The sequence below is a fragment of the Pygocentrus nattereri genome, chromosome 11, assembly GCF_015220715.1.
Source record: "Pygocentrus nattereri isolate fPygNat1 chromosome 11, fPygNat1.pri, whole genome shotgun sequence".
Lineage (NCBI taxonomy): Eukaryota > Metazoa > Chordata > Actinopteri > Characiformes > Serrasalmidae > Pygocentrus > Pygocentrus nattereri.
The window spans coordinates 41,372,132-41,391,604 of NC_051221.1; the positions used below are offsets into that span (position 1 = coordinate 41,372,132).

At 42.2% G+C, this 19,473-nt stretch overlaps 1 protein-coding gene across 1 annotated transcript in view; it reads right to left on the reverse strand.

Annotated features, from left to right (window-relative positions):
• nell2b (neural EGFL like 2b) overlaps window positions 1–19,473 on the reverse strand; it is a 97,969-nt gene that overhangs the window by 69,714 nt on the left and 8,782 nt on the right. The window contains exons 3-10 of the mRNA XM_017717815.2: window positions 14,145–14,295; window positions 3,677–3,850; window positions 3,440–3,536; window positions 3,123–3,195; window positions 2,883–2,965; window positions 1,817–1,945; window positions 1,545–1,647; window positions 238–329 (exon numbers count right to left, since the gene is read on the reverse strand). Coding sequence (XP_017573304.1) covers window positions 238–329; window positions 1,545–1,647; window positions 1,817–1,945; window positions 2,883–2,965; window positions 3,123–3,195; window positions 3,440–3,536; window positions 3,677–3,850; window positions 14,145–14,295 — 902 coding nt within the window. The remainder of the gene's footprint in view (window positions 1–237; window positions 330–1,544; window positions 1,648–1,816; window positions 1,946–2,882; window positions 2,966–3,122; window positions 3,196–3,439; window positions 3,537–3,676; window positions 3,851–14,144; window positions 14,296–19,473) is intronic.

The window sequence follows — 19,473 nt, forward strand, 5'->3', positions numbered from 1 at the left end:
TTCAGGTACTTTCTGACCCCAGTGCTCACTGCTATCCACCTCCCAAATAATATCTGGACAACAGCAGGAAACTAAGTGATGACGACTGGATTATAGGGTGGCTGAAAAATGACGCAACAACAGATAGTCACTGTGATGTTATACTGTTTAAAACACTCCTCTCAAATCAGGACCCTGAGGTAAATCCTCCCAACTCAATGTGATATGACACAATCACTTCAATTGCCTTCTGCTTACCCTGCACTCAAAAAGCAGGCAGGTCCCTGTAGAGTCACGCACGCTCTTACGATCACCTTCCACATAAACCCTCCCCCTGAAAAGACACACCGCTAGGGAGAGAGTGAGCGAGCGAGAGAAAAAGAGAGAGAGAGAGAGATTCAGGCAGAGACAGAAACATCTGATCAGCATACTAGATTAGTTAGCACTCCAGTTAAATAACAGATTTAGTCATTAGTCAAACAGCCATTAGCCCTGCTTACTGAAACATGCCACTGCTCAGCTCGCAATCAGCCTTGAATTATTTATGATACAAGTGAATTTGTGTGTGTGTGTGTGTGTGTCCGTATTTGCATGAGTGGGCGGCTGGGGTTGTGGGGGCATTCCCATTTGTTGCCAGGATAGCCTTGTAACACGAGGGTACCGTCCGACTGTTTTTAAAACAAGGTTTGTGACTGGCCTTGGGTTTTGATTAGACAGATTATGCAGAATACAGAGAAACACAAAGAGGCTGGGGGACTCAGAAACTCAGAAAGTACTAAGGACTAAGCTAACTAGATATAAAACATTTATTAAAAATATATTCACATTCACATGGGGGTTGGCTAAGTCAGGCAGTCTGACCAATGTCCAAGCACAATCTGTAAATCTTTATTATAAAGCTTTATTATACATTGTTACCAAGACCAAAGGTACTTGATCTAGTATGAGCTTCCACTTCACTACAAGAATGAAAAGTAGAATTTCTGAACAAAATACAGAGACGAGTGTTCAACAGGATCCATAGGGCAAGGATGGGAATTCAAAACCTTTATGGTGCTGACTGAACTACTTCAATGCTACAGATTATCAAAAAATGCTGTCGTTCAGTGCCAGGAACGCGGGAAGGTGTTTTAAGTTGCGGGTGCAGAAATGTTAAGCTTCATATACACAGTGACGTCATGATAAATGGTCTGCTTTTTTCCCTTCTGAGTATTTTAGATGCCGACAGATAACAATATACACATATAACTGACAAAACCCATATGCAAATCAAACATATTTACATATATTTTTGGCACGTGTATATTAAAAAATCAACAGTATTGCATATTATTAATCTGTATTTACACTACTATGTCAGTGTACTGTATGCATTTAAATATTTAAATTGCACTGTCAAATATTTTTAAAACACCCGATTTATTGTACATATACTGCACTGCTATTTTTAATACAGACACATATATGTATCATCTCCTGCGCTCTCGTTCTGGATAACCAACAAACTATTTGCTGGATGAGCAAAAAGTTAGCATGCATGTGTCTGTGTGTGAGCGTTTACTCACACTGGCACTCTTTACAGCAGGCTCCAGGGATGTAGGCTGGTGCAGTGTTCGGAGGGCACTGAGGTGCCGGGCAGAAGATGCTCTCACATTCAACAGTCCCATTCTATAAGACAAAGGGGAACCAAACACACCTCCGTTAGCTCAAACAAGGCACAGCAGAGCTGTGTGTTAAGTGCACCAATGACGCTCCTGTCTCATTTAGCTTGCTGGCCTAAAACGTTTCTTAGCACACAGCAGTTACGGATTCTACACAGAACTCAAGAAAATCTTACCAAACACGTGCAGTTCTTGCACCCATCTATCCAGACCTCCTCGTCTCTATAGATCTCTCCATTCAGAGAGCAGGTCCTCTCACAATAACAGCCATCTAGAGCCCTCATCCTCTCCTCCGCTCTCGCAAGCTATAGCCAGCACACACACAGAGAAGAGGAGAGGAGAGTAGAGAGGGATAGAAGTGAAGAGAGGAGAGGAGAGGGTGAAGAGGAGAGGTAAAGAGAGACGTAGGGAGAGAAGAGAGGAGAGGTGGTGAGAGGTGAGGAGAGGGGACGGAAGGAAAAAAAGAGGTGAGAAGAGAAGAGTGAAGAAGCAAGGTAAAGAGAGAGGTAGAGGAGAGGGTGAAGAGGAGAGGTAAGGAGGAGAGGAAAGGTGAGGAGAGGATGGGAGAGGAGAAGAGAGGAGGGGAGTTTATGACAGCATGGAAAGAAACAAGATCACAGATTTGATGATAAAGCTTTTGCATGAATTGTCTAAAATTACACTTCTAACGATTTCGGTCATAATAGGTAAAATTATACATAAAAATGAAATTACAAATTGTAATTACAGTTAAGCCTGTCACAGCTCTGAAGTATTAGCTGAAGATTAATTGCAGTATAAATAATTCTGATTAATACCCGAATTGATTTTGTTCACTGTATGCGCATATATTAAGTCTAAAGCTGATAATTGGCCAACAAGGCCAATGACTAGCGTCCAATAACATAAACAGCTCAAGCTCATATAAACAAACACGACTGGTTGCTGCACTTTATTAACAAACAGCAAGTAAACAAACACTACTTTACCATTGCTGTCTAAACATGTGACCAGTCAGGAGTTAAAACCTTTCTGTGAGACTCGCAATGTGTCTCAATAAATGGGCTTTCTTTTATTTACATGCATTAAATGCACTAGATTCACCTTCTGTTTGCTGTGTTTGCAACATATCTGCAACCTTGAGTTTAACAAGTACAACAAAACAATAAAATCTGTTAAGTTTGCCATAATGCCATAATGCCATACACAGCTTACAGTCTCACATGCCTTCCCTTCAGTGCTCAGTACAACATAAACTGTTACCTTTCCAGACGTTTTGGCCAAAATATCCTGAAGTTCCATGATCTTCTGCACCAGACCGTGAAAATCATTGCAAGTGGGACAAGCTGAAATGGAAAGAAAATCACCGAGAGGATCGCTTAATGAACATTTAGAACGAATTCGTATTCATTTTAATTCATAACCGTCTAGGAGACACTTTAATCCAACATTAATAAGATGTCTGATATATGAGCGTGTTCTTGGCTGATGAATGGCACTCACTACGGTTGAGGTCTGGACATTGAGAAATGTACCCCTGAGGCATTAGCAGCAACTGAACATCCTGCATCACGCCCTAAAGAGAAAGAGAGAGAACAAGAATGAAACGTACAGGCAGATGAATCAAACTAATAACTATTCACCACAGCTCTGGCAGAATTTTCTTCATTCATTATCACCGTCAGTTTGACTCAATTACAGCCCCTGATGAGCAGAACAGAGGTTCCTCTGAAAGGATAGCCGTGTTCAGCCACAGCCATCATGTATGAACATGAGACGTAACAATAACATATCAGTGCAACGTTCAAAGACCTACTAACCTTGAAGAATCCATGAGCATTATTTCTTTGTCCTAACCACACAGTTGTCCCGGCAGGAACGTCCATAGACGGCGTTTCCACAAGCCTCTCGTAGATTCTAAACACATGAAGCATTACGTACTGTGTGTGCTTAAATGTGGTCATTTGTGTTCTCTGATATGAGAACCAACGTTCTCGGAATGGACAAAATGATCTGAGCTGCACTGAAAAATGCTGTAGTCTAAAGGTCTTTCTCACCGGCTACAGTCCACGTACAGCACCAGCTGTGAGGCACTAAGTGACAGGGCCACTCTATGCCAGCGGCCGTCTGCCAGGCTGTAGGGAAACACTTCAGAGTGGGTGCGCCTCTCTGCTGTCCAGTAGTGCAGCCGGACCTCACTGCGCTGCCCGCTGCTCTCCAGCTCCAAATACCTGCAAATTCAGTTCAGTTCAGCTCTGCTGCATTATTACAGAAATACAAACGAAAAGCTTGCCAGACTCATGTGGTTCAAACAGCAGGATCAGGCCGATGACAACACTGACTGGCAAAGCATTACAGAAGCGGCTGAGTCATAAAGAGTTCAAATTATTGGCACACTTGGTAAGGATGAGCAAGAAACATTTTGCAGTTTATCTCTATAAAGGATGTCTTTGCATTGAAAATGTGAGAGAAATCTAACCTTTCACTGAGATTATAGAATTAAAAGAAAAAATTCCTTACAAATACTGATCTTTTTTTTGTTGTTTTCAACTTACCTGTACAGTTATGAAACATCTTATGGAGACAAGACAGAAAAGACAAGGGTCAACTTGTACTAGATAGGCTGGGAAGGAGCTGCTCAGGATCCAAAGCATATCACACTGTCTGTCATGCATGGTGGAGGTAGTGTTACGCAATGGGCATGTAAGGCTGCCAGTGAAACTGATTCTCTTGTAGTTACTGATATTGTGACTGCTGACAAAAGCTGCAAGATGATTTCTGAACTGTGTAGGACTATATTATTTGGTCAGATTTAACCATCCATCCATCCATTTTCTAAGCCGCTTCTCCGTCAGGGTCGCGGGGGGGGTGCTGGAGCCTATCCCAGCAGTCTTCGGGCGGAAGGCAGGATACACCCTGGACAGGTCACCAGTCCATCGCAGGGCAGACAAACAGACACAGACAGTCACTCACACCTAGGGGCAAGTTAGCACGTCCAATCAGCCTGACTGCATGTCTTTGGACTGTGGGAGGAAACCGGAGAACCCGGAGGAAACCCACACAGACACAGGGAGAACATGCAAACTCCACACAGAGAGGACCCCGGTCACCCGGTCGGGGAATCGAACCCAGGCCCTCCTTGCTGTGAGGCGACAGCACTACCCACCAGATTTAACCAAATGCTTTAAAACTCACTGGACAGTGCTTCACAGTGCACAGATGGACAATGACACAAAGTATACTGTGAAAGCAACCCAAGACTTTTTTAAAGGTAAAAAGTGGAATGTTTGCAATGGCCAATTCACCTGCCTCAGTCCAGCCGAGCATGTCATTTGCTTACTTAGGGCAGAGGTGAAGGTGCATCGCTCCAAGATCTGAAGACAGTTGCAGGAAAGGCCTGGCAGAGCATCGCCAGGAAAGAAACCCAGTGTCTAGTGATGTCTACGGCTTCCAGGCAGTCACTAACTACAAAGGATTTGCATGGGGATTTGAAACAAAGTATTCAAATGATGATGCTCGTTTTTCTTCTTACTTCTGAGCCCCCAAAAATGGATGGCTACCAAAAATGGGTGGCTGTAATTCCTACACTCAATCTGGACGTAAATACCCTAAAATTAAAGCTGAGCGTCTAAAGTTTGAGCCCATCCGATATGCTGTGGTAGACAGTTAAAATAACAATAACTTTGTCAACATCCAAATATTTATGGACATTAGTGTACATTATCATAAATATATGCAGGGCAAACACTTTTTATATAGCCTCTGACAGAAAAAAGATGTGACAATAAACGTGATTTGCTTTGATATACACATGTTTTATTTATATATTAAGAATGGTTAAACATCACATATTGCACATCTACACTCGCCGGCCACTTTATTAGGTACACCTAGTACAACCTAGTTAAAAGGCTGGACCCCCTTTTTCCTTCAGAACTGTCTTAATTCTTCTTGTCAGACTTTCAACAAGGTGTTGGAAACGTTCCTCAGAGATTCTGGTTGGTTATTTGAGTTCCTGTTGCCTTTCTATCATCTGGAACCAGTCTGCCCATTCTCCTCTGACCTCTCACACCAACAAGGCTTTTTCATCCACACAACTGACCGCTCACTGGATGTTTCCTCTTTTTCGGACCGTTCTCTGTAAACCCTAGAGATGGTTGTGTGTGAAAATCCCAGTAGATCAGCAGTTTCTGAAATACTCAGACCAGCCCGTCTGGCTCCAACAACCACGCCACGTTCAAAGCCCCTTAAATCCCCTTTCTTCCCCGTTCTGATGCTCGGTCTGCACTTCAGCAAGTCGTCTTGACCACCTCTACACGTCTAAATGCAGTGAGCTGTGGTCGTGTGATTGGCTGATTAGCTATTTGTGTTAACAAGCAACCGTACCTAATAAAGTGGCTGGTGAGTGTATATTTTTTGATACGATATCAAATAAATTTGTGAATCGAATAAATTTAGATTTCATGTTAACTTATTTGCCAGTTTTTTTACAGAATTTCTTAATTTACACTGTTCCTCACTCATTGTCAGTTTTATTTGTGTTATTATTCTGTTAATTGTTAATACATTACATGTTAGTTTGTTCATCCCTCAGAAAAGCTCATTAACACTGAGACTAATAACTCATCATTTGATTTATCAGTCTACTCAGGCTTTAGTGTTTGTAAAGTGGCTGTTAATTGAGATCCTCTTTAAAAAGGACCATGTTTGCTGCATGACACTGATATTAAAATAGAAAACAAAACATAACTTGGACTGAATACCAACAGTTCATTTCTGTATTCTGAATATGTATTTCCAACACCGATATTCCGTTACATCCAAACCCTGTTAACTCATGTGTGAAGACATCACCCAAATGTGAGCAGATGAAACAGCGTCAAGCAGCTTCTGTGTGCTGATAAAGAACTTGCAGGGATGCTTATAGCTTCTGATAGCTGCTCAGCTGTAGAGAGTTCTGGATATGCTGGAAATGATTGAGCCATATTAGAAAATCAACTCTCATGCACGTCAACCCCAAAGGAAAGAGCCAAACTTTATATAAGCACACGATCTGACTGTAAATGAACTGGTAAAGCTCAGTTTGTTTAATTCTGACATGTAGTCTTGCAGTCTATACATTTTTTTGTTTACTTTTATTGTGAGCCATAATAACATTTGCCAAATGCCTATGTGCAACATTTAATATACATATTGCACTTTTGCTTTTATTATTTTTTAACTACTGATGACAAACAAAACAAATGAAAATCAAAACGGCAATCTGTATCAAATTTACATTGTTGCACCCCAAATATGTTTAATGAATATACCACATTCAGCCCACGGGTGCACTTGTATTACACAACTGGGTTTTAAGGTGCATCCAAAGTAGTGTTAATGATGATCTCATCTGTGCCATAAATAAGAAATTACTGGCACTAATAATGGAAATAAGTCAAAAGACTAAAAGTGAATTTGGCTCTATGAATAGTCATTCTTGCCGGCAAGGTATGTCATAAACGTTCTGGACCAGAACATTTAGAGATCAGCAGCAATGCTTTCATCATGGACCTTACTCTACCAAGTTTTACATCCCTGTAAATGAGCTATGAGTAACACAATGAGATGGGATAGAAAGGGCAGGGGGCAAAAGCAATTAACATTGCTCTGGGTGTTTCCTCGCAACTGCCTTCACCACAGACACATCAATCAGTTCCAGCTTCACGTTTGTGATTGCATTTCCAGAGCTGAGCAGTTTTTCACTCACTCATGGATGGAGCTCATCATTAACACAGAGAATGTGGAATCTCTTGCTGTCTTACTATTTATTAATCATCTATGTGCAAATCAATTACATGTGCCATCTACAAAAAACTTCAGCTATATGTTAAACCGTCTACCACCCAATCTGACCGTTGGCATCTGATTATTTAAGTACACAATTTTTTGATCTGGCTATCCATCTTGGATAAAATTACCCATCATAATCAGATTATCCATCAAACTCACAACCAGCATGAATAGTTGGCTAATCATCTGTTCAACTTTTGCTTCATTTGCAAATGTAATCATAAAAATAAAATCTACGTGTTAGAAAAGTTTCGCTCTAAGTCTGACCTGACCTGAGTTACACCATCAACGTTTGAGTCCGAACCTGATCCCAAGGATTTTGTCTGAATCTGACCCATTTCAACCTATGTGATCCAAATTTGAGTCCGAGACTGACCAGAGCTCAATAAAACTCTGTCTGAAACTGAACCAAGCCAACTCACCATCACCCAAAGCACCAAAATACTTGGTGCTGCTCACTACTGGTACCTAGAACTAATAAAGCTCCCTTAGGGGGGAGAGCGTTCTCATACAAAGCCCCCCAGCTCTGGAATAATCTTCCTGTTAATGTTCGGGACTCAGACTCAGCCTCAGTCTTTAAGTCTAGGCTAAAAACTCACTTGTATAGTGGAGCCTTTGGTGATTAGTCTCCCTGTCAGATCTAGACCTGCTGGAGTCTCTGCTGCTCTGTTATACTGTAATCTGTGGTCAGTCACTCTCTACAGAACTGACCGCGTCTTTCTTTCCTTCCTTTGCTGAGCTGAATAGCTGCCCATCTTGTGCGTCTGATGCTGTTGCCTCTTCTGCCTTGATTGGTGCCGCTGCTCACCAGCCTTCTGGACCGGCTTGACCACCACTGAGCTTCTTGCTTTACAGCGCTGTGCAGTCCTCAGCCTCAGATGCTGCTGCATAATCATAAACTAATCAAGTTAATCGCTGCTTTTCTTTTTCCCACTTTGTTCTATAAAACTTCATACTAATAACGTTTGCTGTCTGGAGTCGACCAGAGGAGGACGGGTTCCCCTTCTGAGTCTTGGTTCCTCTCAAGGTTTCTTCCTCTTTAGGGAGTTTTTCCTTGCCACCGTCGCCGCTGGCGACGCTCATGGGGGCTCGGACCTGGATTTTCTTTTCTTTTCTTTCCTTTCTGTAACACTGATTGTCCTGTAAAGCTGCTTTGTGACAACATCTGTTGTAAAAAGCGCTGTATAAATAAATTTTGCTTGCTTGCTAACAATATTGGACAGGATAGCATAAATTAAATTATACCATATAGTGACAGGTGGTAGTAAAAGTGCCATAAATTAAGTAAAAGTATTTATGTCTCTTTTGTGCTGTTTCATCCCGTAATGTTTTAAAATAATTAAAAGATTTAGTTTGCTTACATGGTCACAAAATAAGTGAACGCGTTGCCCGAGCAGTTGGTCCAGATGACATACGTGTGGAGGTATGGAGATGTTTAGGAGAGAAGGCAGTGGACTTTTTAACCAGGTTGTTTAACAAAACCCTGGAGAGTGAGAGGATGCCTGATGAGTGGAGAAGCAGTGTACTGGTCCCCATTTTTAAGAACAAGGGTGATGTGCAGAGCTGCAGTAACTACAGAGGTATAAAGTTGATGAGCCACACTATGAAGGTATGGGAAAGAGTTGTTGAAGCAAGGCGAAGGCGAGAGGTCCAGATCAGTGAGCAGCAGTTTGGTTTCATGCCCAGAAAGAGCACCACAGATGCAGTTTTTGCATTGAGAGTGTTGGTAGAGAAGCACAGAGAAGGTCAGAAGGAGCTGCATTGTGTCTTTGTGGATCTAGAGAAGGCAGATGATAGGGTGCCAAGAGAGGAACTGTGGTACTGTATGAGGAAGTCAGGTGTAGCTGAAAAGTATGTTAGGGTGGTGCAGGACATGTATGAGGATAGTGAGACAGTGGTGAGGTGTGCAGTTGGAGTGACAAATGGTTTCAAGGTGAAGGTGGGGTTACATCAGGGATCAGCTTTGAGCCCCTTCTTGTTTGCAATGGTGATGGAAAGGTTGACAGATGGGGTCAGGCAGGAGGCTCCATGGACCATGATGTTTGCAGATGACATTGTAATCTGTGGTGAGAGTAGAGAGCAGGTGGAAGAGAATCTGGAGAGGTGGTGGTTTGCACTGGAGAGGAGAGGAATGAAGGTCAGTAGAGACAAGACGGAATACATGTGTGTGAATGAGAGGGAGGCAGGTGGAAAGGTGAAGATGCAAGGAGTAGAGGTCGTAAAGGTGGATGACTTCAAATATCTTGGGTCAACCATCTAGAGCAATGGACAGTGCAGAAAAGAGGTGAAGAAGAGGGTGCAGGCAGGATGGAGTGGGTGGAGACGGGTGTCAGGGCTGATGTGTGACAGAAGGAGTGAAAGGGAAGGTCTACAAGACAGCAGTGCGTCCTGCTATGATGTCTGGTTTGGAGACTGTGGCTCTGTCTAAAAGACAGGAGGCTGAGCTGGAGGTGGCGGAGATGAAGATGCTGAGATTTTCGTTGGGAGTGACAACGATGGACAAGATTAGAAATGAGCAGATCAGAGGGACGGTGAAGGTGGAGCAGTTTGGAGATAAAGCCAGAGAGGCCAGGTTGAGATGGTTTGGACATGTGTTGAGGAGGAATAGTGGATATATTGGGCAAAGAATGTTGGAGATGGAGCTGCCGGGCAGAAGGAGAAGAGGTAGACCTCAGAGAAGGTTTATGGATGTAGTGAAGGTGGACATGGAGATGGTTGGTGTGAAAGTAGAGGAGGCAGTGGATAGGGCAAGATGGAGGCAGATGATCCGCTGTGGCGACCCCTAAAGGGAGCAGCCAAAAGAAGAAGTTGCCCGATTTCCAAGCCATTACTCAATAAATGTCAAACCGTCTATCTAATAATTGCTAAATGATAAATAGTGCTGCTAAATAGCAGAGAGGAGCTGGTTAGAGTTAGTCTAGTATGAGAACAGCTCTGCTCACCACAGAACGGGTTTAATACTGGCTAAAGCCCCAATGACAATGATTCAAGTCTGATGGAGTCGAGTAATTGGCGCCGAAGGGTCTTAAATCTGTTCAGATTGGCGGTGGTGATTGGCTAACTTAATGTCAGCTTGGCGAATAGGCCAGCAACCCAAACAGCACCACAACTAATAACTGATAGAGTCAAGTGACTGGAGTTAGAGCAACAGAAAGCTGAAATGATGGGCATAGTTTGGGACTAACAGCAGCTAACTGTAGCTCAGTTAGCAGGCCAAACATTAAAGCCAAAATCAAATCAAACGTTCTGTGGTGCGTAGCTCTTCACCTTCGCTGAGCCGCTGTTGTTTTTGTGATATAAAGTGTTTATTTGGTCATTTTAATATGGAATAGAAATTTGACATGTCACAATGTTCAAATAGTGTCATCATTTTCCAAATACTTTCCAAATCCACTTACTTACTTAATGCCCGTTACACAGCCCAACACTTTTACTCATCCACTTTCTCACAAGCATTGAACTGGTGATCTCAGGGCTAAACTCAGGACTGGGTGAATCCATCGCGCCACATTAAAAGCCAGTCTAAGATTTAAGGTAAAGAAGGTAGGGTAGAAGATTAAAGTCAGGTGAAAAACTAAAGCAGGGGAGAGCGTAGACTAAAAATAAGTAGGACGCAGGCCGTGAGAACCCAACATAAAATTCGAACCCAACCCAAGCCTGACACATTTATTGCAAATTACTTCTGGACTGGATGTGAGCAGTCAAGTCAAGTCAGGTTTGGATAGATGTTTAAGCTCTAATACGTGTGTGTTGGTGAGAAAAGCACTGATCCGTAAGCCCCCTGTGTTGTGAGCATGTTGACCTTAAAGGGGAGACGTAATCAATACAGTATGTGTTTAAGAAATGTCACCGGACACTCAGTGGCCATTACACATACGCCATCAGCAGGGTGGCCCATGCATCAGCACGTATTCTAAAGATGAAGGAGTGACAAGTCAGGGACACCTAACACCCCCCCCCCCAAAAAAAAAAAAATAATAAACGTCAACAACATTTCAATGCCCTGATGGAATTTCACAGAACACCCTTACGGATTATCTCTTTCTTCTCTTTAGGATTAAGAAAGGTAAGAAGCAAAAGTAAATGAAGAGCTTGTCATTCATGGCCTTTTTTTTCCATATAATTTGGATGAAAATTCCAATGTATGATCCTGGCAGCGCTCATAAACATTCAGCTTTCAGGATTGTGCTTCTGAGTGCACCAAACGTGTTGTTGTGTGTGGAAACAATGACACTTGGCTTATAACAATGCAGCTTGAACTTTAGCTCATAATTAATATGCTGTGGCTTATGCCTCATCTCAGCGATCTATTCAGGGGATGCCAGCTGTTGACATTATGCTGATGATATGCTAGAGATTATCACGGCAAAAAACGTTAGTGTTGAAGAACCTTCAGATAAACGTGGATTTAAGATGATTACAAAAAAAACCCTAGAACTGGACAGAACCATAGTTTTTACAAGGAACAACACCCAATAATTCTTATGGGTTTCTTGGGTTTATTTCTGTTTCATGAACAAATAGGTCTTCAAAGGAATGGTTTCACAAAAAGTCAAATGTACCCAATTTTCCACTCCCTCCAGACTAAGTAGATCCAAATTTAGCTTCTTTCATTTAGTGCTGGAGCTAAGAGCTAACACTGTTAATAAACATCACGAACAAAAGTCAGTCACACAAATCTTTTCTGTAAATACAGTCCCTAAAATTTTCTCGACTTGCTTAAACCACGAACCCAGGTCTCTATTAAAGTTGAGCAAATGTGAATATGGTCTACGACACAGTGTGACTTACTGTGAACTCAGTAAGAAATCAGACTATATACACTGCTCAAAAAAATAAAGGGAACACTTAAACAACAATATAACTCCAAGTAAATCAAACTTCTGTGAAATCAAACTGTCCACTTAGGAAGCAACACTGACTGACAATCAGTTTCACAGCTGTTGTTCAAATGGAACAGACAACAGGTGGAAATTATTGGCGATTAGCAAGACACACTCAATAAAGGAGTGGTTCTGCAGGTTGGACCACAGACCACTTCTCAGTACCTTTCTGCTTTCTGGCTGATGTTTTGGTCACTTTTGAATGTTGGTGGTCTTTCACACTCGTGGTAGCAGGAGACGGACTCTACAACCCACACAAGTGGCTCAGGTAGTGCAGCTCATCCAGGATGGCACATCAATGTGAGCTGTGGCAAGAAGGTTTGCTGTGTCTGTCAGCGTAGTGTCCAGAGGCTGGAGGCGCTACCAGGAGACAGGCCAGTACACCAGGAGACGTGGAGGAAGCCGTAGGAGGGCAACAACCCAGCAGCAGGACCGCTACCTCCGCCTTTGTGCAAGGAGGAACAGGAGGAGCACTGCCAGAGCCCTGCAGAATGACCTCCAGCAGGCCACCAATGTGCATGTGTCTGCACAAACGGTCAGAAACCGACTCCATGAGGATGGTATGAGGGCCCGACGTCCACAGATGGGGGTTGTGCTCACAGCCCAACACCGTGCAGGACGCTTGGCATTTGCCAGAGAACACCAGGATTGTCAAATTCACCACTGGCGCCCTGTGATCTTCACAGATGAAAGCAGGTTCACACTGAGCACATGTGACAGACGTGACAGAGTCTGGAGACGCCGTGGAGAGCGATCTGCTGCCTGCAACATCCTTCAGCATGACCGGTTTGGCAGTGGGTCAGTAATGGTGTGGGGTGGCATTTCTTTGGAGGGGCGCTCAGCCCTCCATGTGCTCGCCAGAGGTAGCCTGACTGCCATTAGGTACCGAGATGAGATCCTCGGACCCCTTGTGAGACCATATACTGGAGCGGTTGGCCCTGGGTTCCTACTAATGCAGGACAATGCTAGACCTCATGTGGGTGGAGTGTGTCAGCAGTTCCTGCAAGACGAAGGCATTGAAGCTATGGACCGGCCCGCCCGTTCCCCAGACCTGAATCCGATTGAGCACATCTGGGACATCATGTCTCGCTCCATCCACCAACGCCACGTTGCACCACAGACTGTCCAGGAGTTGGCGGATGCTTTAGTCCAGGTCTGGGAGGAGATCCCTCAGGAGATCATCTGCCACCTCATCAGGAGCATCCCCATGCGTTGTAGGGAGGTCATACAGGCACGTGGAGGCCACACACAACACTGAGCCTCATTTTGACTTGTTTTAAGGACATTACATCAAAGTTGGATCAGCCTGTCGTGTGTTTTTCCACTTTAATTTTGTGTGTGACTCCAAATCCAGGCCTCCATTGGTTAATAAATTTGATTTCCATTGATGATTTTTGTGTGATTTTCTTGTCAGCACATTCAACTTTGTACAGAACAAAGTATTCAATAAGAATATTTCATTCATTCAGATCTAGGATGTGTTATTTGAGTGTTCAATTATCTGAGTGCTTTATTTTTTTGAGCAGTGGGTATATATATATATATATATATATATATATATATATATATATATATATATATATTCATAGTAAGTCACAATGTGTCCTAAACCATGTACAAGGACACCTAAAATGGAAAAGTGGAAGATTTTACCAATTGGATTTTTTGCCAAACCATTAATTCTAGGAACAGTCTGTTCTGTCAAACCAAATTAGACCAAACCAGAACTAGAATCAGTTAAAAAAATAACAAGACCGTTCTTACTTCAACCTGTATTCACTATACTGTCTCATTTCAGTGCTGTGTGTACCTCTGCTCTCCATGATGGATCGACAGCATCACCCCAGAGTTGAATTTGTCCTGTTTGAGGGTCAGCAGGAGGGTGAACTCCACCCTGCCTCTGAGCTTCTGCAGCATCCGTTCGGAAACGCCTGCTGAGGCTCGCACACTCCTCCACATGTCTGTGAGAGAGAGAGAGAGAGAGAGAGAGAGCGAGAGAGAGAGAGAGAATGAGATCAACAGAACACCAGAATTCTATTCTTAGCTCTGCCATAGCTGGACTTCTGGTCAATGCAAGTCCATAGCTGGACTTCTGGTCAATGCAAGTCCATAGCTGGACTTCTGGTCAATGCAAGTAAATAGATCTTCAGCGAAGAACATCCTGATGATCTGGTTTCTTCTCCTTCCATCACAGAACCAGGCTGCTCCCTCAACACAAGAGAGAGTGAGAGAAACTCAATGTCATGGGCAACCTCTTTCTCTCGGTCACCCTCTAATGCCTATTATAAATCCCAGGACCAGTTATCAATGTCTTATAAAGACTAAATCCATTTCACACTGGCTTTTATCCTGTAAACTTCTCTGAACTAGATTAAGCATCAAGTCACCTAAGTTTAAGGTCAAATGGCTATTGAGTTCAACGAACAAAGCGCTGTGGCTATAGGAATATAAAAGTGATTTAACTGACAGCCAGAATGCAGTTAGTCTCAATAACAAAGGCTTAAAGCTGGAGTAAAGAAGGACTCAGATGAAGGAACTGCAGCAGATGGACAGCTATCAATAGCAGCTCTTGGCTCTGAGAAGCGCTGATGAGTGAAAGGGAGTGCGTTTGAATCCATGACTCACTGTTCAAATTTCAAATGTCAACACTCTAAAATCAGCACCAAACAAACCAGACACATGAATTCACAGCCAGCCTAAACAAACCAATAGAACAGACAACACTCCTTCTTTAGCACCAACTTTCTTTTCTTAACCAAGTGTATCAAATATGATGTATTTCAGTGAGAACCAACTTTGGCACCAGTTGATTTGTGGTAAAACCACAGCAAACATAAAACCTATGCAAACGATGACACTGATTAGACACCATGCAGCTATCTGGACTGAGATGATATCGGAAGAAAATGCTACAATGGGAACGGAGGAAAAAAGGAAATGAATCTGATTCATTCCTGTAATAAGGCTTAAATACTCACACAATACTTGTGTGCTGTGTATTTCTTTTTGTGGGGTATCAGAGTGTTTTTGTAGTTTTTAAAGAAGAAATACCGGACTGGTATCGTTATCGACTGACATTCAAAGTTTCAAAATAGGCATCAGCATCAAAAGAGAAAAAGTGTTATGACGCCATGTACAACATACAACCTTTTATCATCATTATAATATAAGCTTCTGTATTTAAACTGAATCAAATACTTTTCCCATGTGTTAAACACCAGTTGAACATTGGTCCTGTATCCTAAACACCACCCATTATGTCACGGTTGGCTCCTCCCACTACTCCATGTGCATTTGTTTTGGTTTTCAAGTCCTGCCCCTTGTTTGGTTACTCCATCCCTGAATGTTTTCACCTGTCCCTCGTCTTCCCGGTGTGTATTTAAGCCCTGTGTTTTCGCTGGTCTTTGTATCAGTCTTTGTCCTCGCCCTGTTTCATTGTATCAATCTTTGTTGGATGTCTTGGTCTTTGTAGTTGTATGTACTGTTGTTTGAATCCTTGTTAGTGTTTAAGTTGGATTCTGGTTTATATCATGTCTACCCCACGTTCTCTCCGTATTGGCTCTTTGACCCTGGACTGTTATGACCCTGATTCCGGATTTGCCCTCAATAAAAGTCGCTTACCTCCGCACATGCGTCTGCTGCCTCGCTCCGCATTACACAGTAACTGGATCCACTCAGGTATATCATTGAATACTGCAGAGCAGTGGTTCCTGATCTAGTGCTCAGGGCTTGAAAGATCAATAGCATAATAACAGACATTTATATTAGTAATATGAAGTTTATCAGCATCAAAATGTTTTTTTGTAGGGAAGCAAAAAGCACTTTATTTATGGCCAATTCTATTTGCCTTTTTTCTAGTTCACCCTGTGTTGCTTGAATTAATATATGAGACACATATGTGAATATATATACATATGAATATATGAGAAATAACATTATTATGTCCTCAATGGGCCAGACTGTCATTTAAAATAATTCTAAATTGAAAAAAAATTTAAAGAACATTTAGCAAATAATGTGTTGGGAGCTTTGGAGGCATAATTATTGCATTTGTAGTGACACAAGTGAATGTTCAATTTCAATCTTTCATTTGAATTAAATTGACATAGTATAGAGTCACTAAAAAAGGATTTTAGTCTAAAGTAAAATTAAAAAATGTGTAAAATGGAATTTAAACCACTTGACAGAACGATTCATTTATCATTCTTATTTCAAAACGGCATCTTATGAGGTACTGTAATGAAATATAGTTATATATTAATATGGTATAAGATTTTCTTTAAAACCCAACTGTAAATCTATGCATCTTCTTTTTATTTGTATACTGTTGTGTCTTTCTGGCCCTTCCTCACCACAAGCATTGCACTTTGGCCCCAAAACAAAAAGTCCAGAGTCTTGAGTCCCCAGCTACAGCAAAACTCTTCGGTCAAATCATTACACACCCACAATCTGGCCACACAGACAATACAAATTTACCTGAGAAAGAGAATAAAGACACACACACACACACTTTCTGCACAAGTAGCAAGAAAGGAAGAAAGAGAGATAGAGAGATAGAGAGAGAGAGATAGAGACAGAGAAAGAGAGAGAGAGAGAGAGAGAGAGATAGAGACAGAGAAAGAGAGAGAGAGAGACAGAGAGAGGGAAGGAGAGAGGTAGTAGAAGAGATGAGTTAGCCTGCAGGATGCTGACTGTCTCCTCGGGGAGTTGTGTTTGAATCAGGCCTGTGAAAACATCAGATTCATCTGGCTTTTGCCTGTCTCCACACACACTTACACACAACGGAGGCCTGAAATCCTGTAAATACACACAAGCACAAAGTGCAGTCTGTGTGCGCACACACACACACACACACACACACACACACAGAGAGAGAGACCTGCCAGTGCATCCTAATGTTCTCTGGCTATTGTGCTGTGAACTGCAGGGGTGCTGTAAGCTTCAGTGCTAAGCCTGTTCTATGAAAGAGATGAAGACTGCTCTTATTAGTCAGAGCTCGTCTAGGCTGGACTGAATTAAGTATGTTCCTCGACCGGCTATGAGCTGAACGCAACACGACTGAATCTGTTTCCTAGTGCTGCTATTGACAGTTTTTATTACTGAATAATCCTTATTTTCTCTGTTGAAATTATTTGTAGCGTATGACTGCACCCTTGAAGGCACCCAACACAATGGGGTTCATTATATCCAGTTTCATCTTTCCATTTACCTCTGAAGACAATGTGCATACCCCAAAATTTAGAGTGTATCTAAAAGATGGGCTTAGAAGCAACATGTGCTGCGATGACCATTGTACAGACGGCACCCATCTCATATGAGGTATTGGTATCAGATCAATATCGGCTGAAAATACCAGATTTGATTTAATAGAAAGGAAAAAAAAATAGTAAATCAGATCCAGTCCTGTAAAAGATACATCCTGAAACAGCACAAACTCACACTGTGGTGTGATGCTGTCAGCTGTGCATTTCTTCCTATGTGATGGTGCATCGTTTGAGTAGTATGAGCACGAAGGTACATTATTAGATGGGCTTCAACTCAATCGCTCATTTAAAGCTTAATATGTTTGCAAACAAAATGGAATAATAAAAATGGAAAAATATTAGATCTGTTTCAGTACTGGCCAAGATGTCAGAGAACAAGTCCATACCATGCTACATAACTTAATGAATCCATGTCTCGGAGGTTTTTCAAGCTGACCTGGAAAGACCATTGGAAAAACCACAGGACCACTTGCTCCATAAAGCGCATGATGCTTGGACCCCGATGATTGCCATTTGAGATTTAAACAGTCGTTTAGCTCTATTAGCAGTTACAGTTCAAAGAAATAAATGTGCTCTACGTCAATTTCAGCCTAAATCACACATTTCCATTCAATCAAACAGACTGGAATCAATATCAATTTATTTGGGCTTCAAAACCTCATCAGATGTACAGAAGTCACATGAATGGCTTTTCAGCATTCAACACCAGCAAATTTCACTGAAAGGTGACGGGTTTGCATGCCATAGCTGGACTACTGTTTCTAAAGGGTGATTTTGATAATGAGTACTTGGGTACTCGTTTGAAAAAATTTAATTGAGTATTCAAAGCCTATAAAATGCTGTTTGATCACACTTTTCCAACTCAGTCTCATTTTCCGGTTCATCCGCAGCATCAAGCGGACAGGGCACACTTGCTGTTGATTCACCAGCTTTTTTTATTGGCTGAGTTTGTGATCAATCACCTCGTCACCACACACAAAAGCCGCTTCAAACAGAATGGGACCAGATAAAAGAAGGCTGGTGACTGGGATCAAGATAAGAGCAGTTAGATGCTAATGCCAGAACGGAACACACTCTCCAAGAATGCTGTTCAAGAGGCCCGTCTTACCCACTCCACACCAGAAAGATGTACCTCACATTCACACCGTCTCTCAGAGAGATTTATCAGTGTTTACTTTTATTTGATAAGTTATTAAAGAATAGTTCAGCAAATATAAGATAATAATCAGATTTACATGATTTTATACCACAGTTGCAGTCAATGAGCCAAGACGGGTGTCAAAATATTGATTCTTTATTTTAGCACGGGCATTACGGGGCTAACGGCACTAATAAACAATGCAAAACTGCTTCCGTGAACACATTCCCAAAACTTCCATTTGCTCAATCCGCATCCAGGTTTTCAATCAGGTTGCGCAAAACACATCGAACACAGTAGAACACAGTATGACTCACTAGTGCCTCAGGCACCCGAATGTGACCGGTACATCATTTAAGGTGGCAGAAAATTTCTAATAAGGAAACTGCCCAGTAGGCATGAAGGACGGGATATTCGGCCTTGTCCTTCTAGCTACATATGGCACAAGCACAAAGAAGACTGAGAAAAAAGTGAACACTGAATACCTTGGATTCACTTCTTTGAGGCATCATTGGGAAAAAAAAGGACTGAGTACAGCTGTAGATTTTAAAAATATCCTTCTGGGTATCTTCGTTGTAATTGTGAGGTGAAAACTGGTTGGATAGTGTAGTTGTGGTTGGTTAGTGTAGTGGTTAACACCCTTGCCTTCCACGCTGTAGGCTGGGGTTCAAGCGCCCTACAATATACCAATAAGAGTCCTTGGGCAAGACTCCTAACATCACCTTGGCCACCTTGGC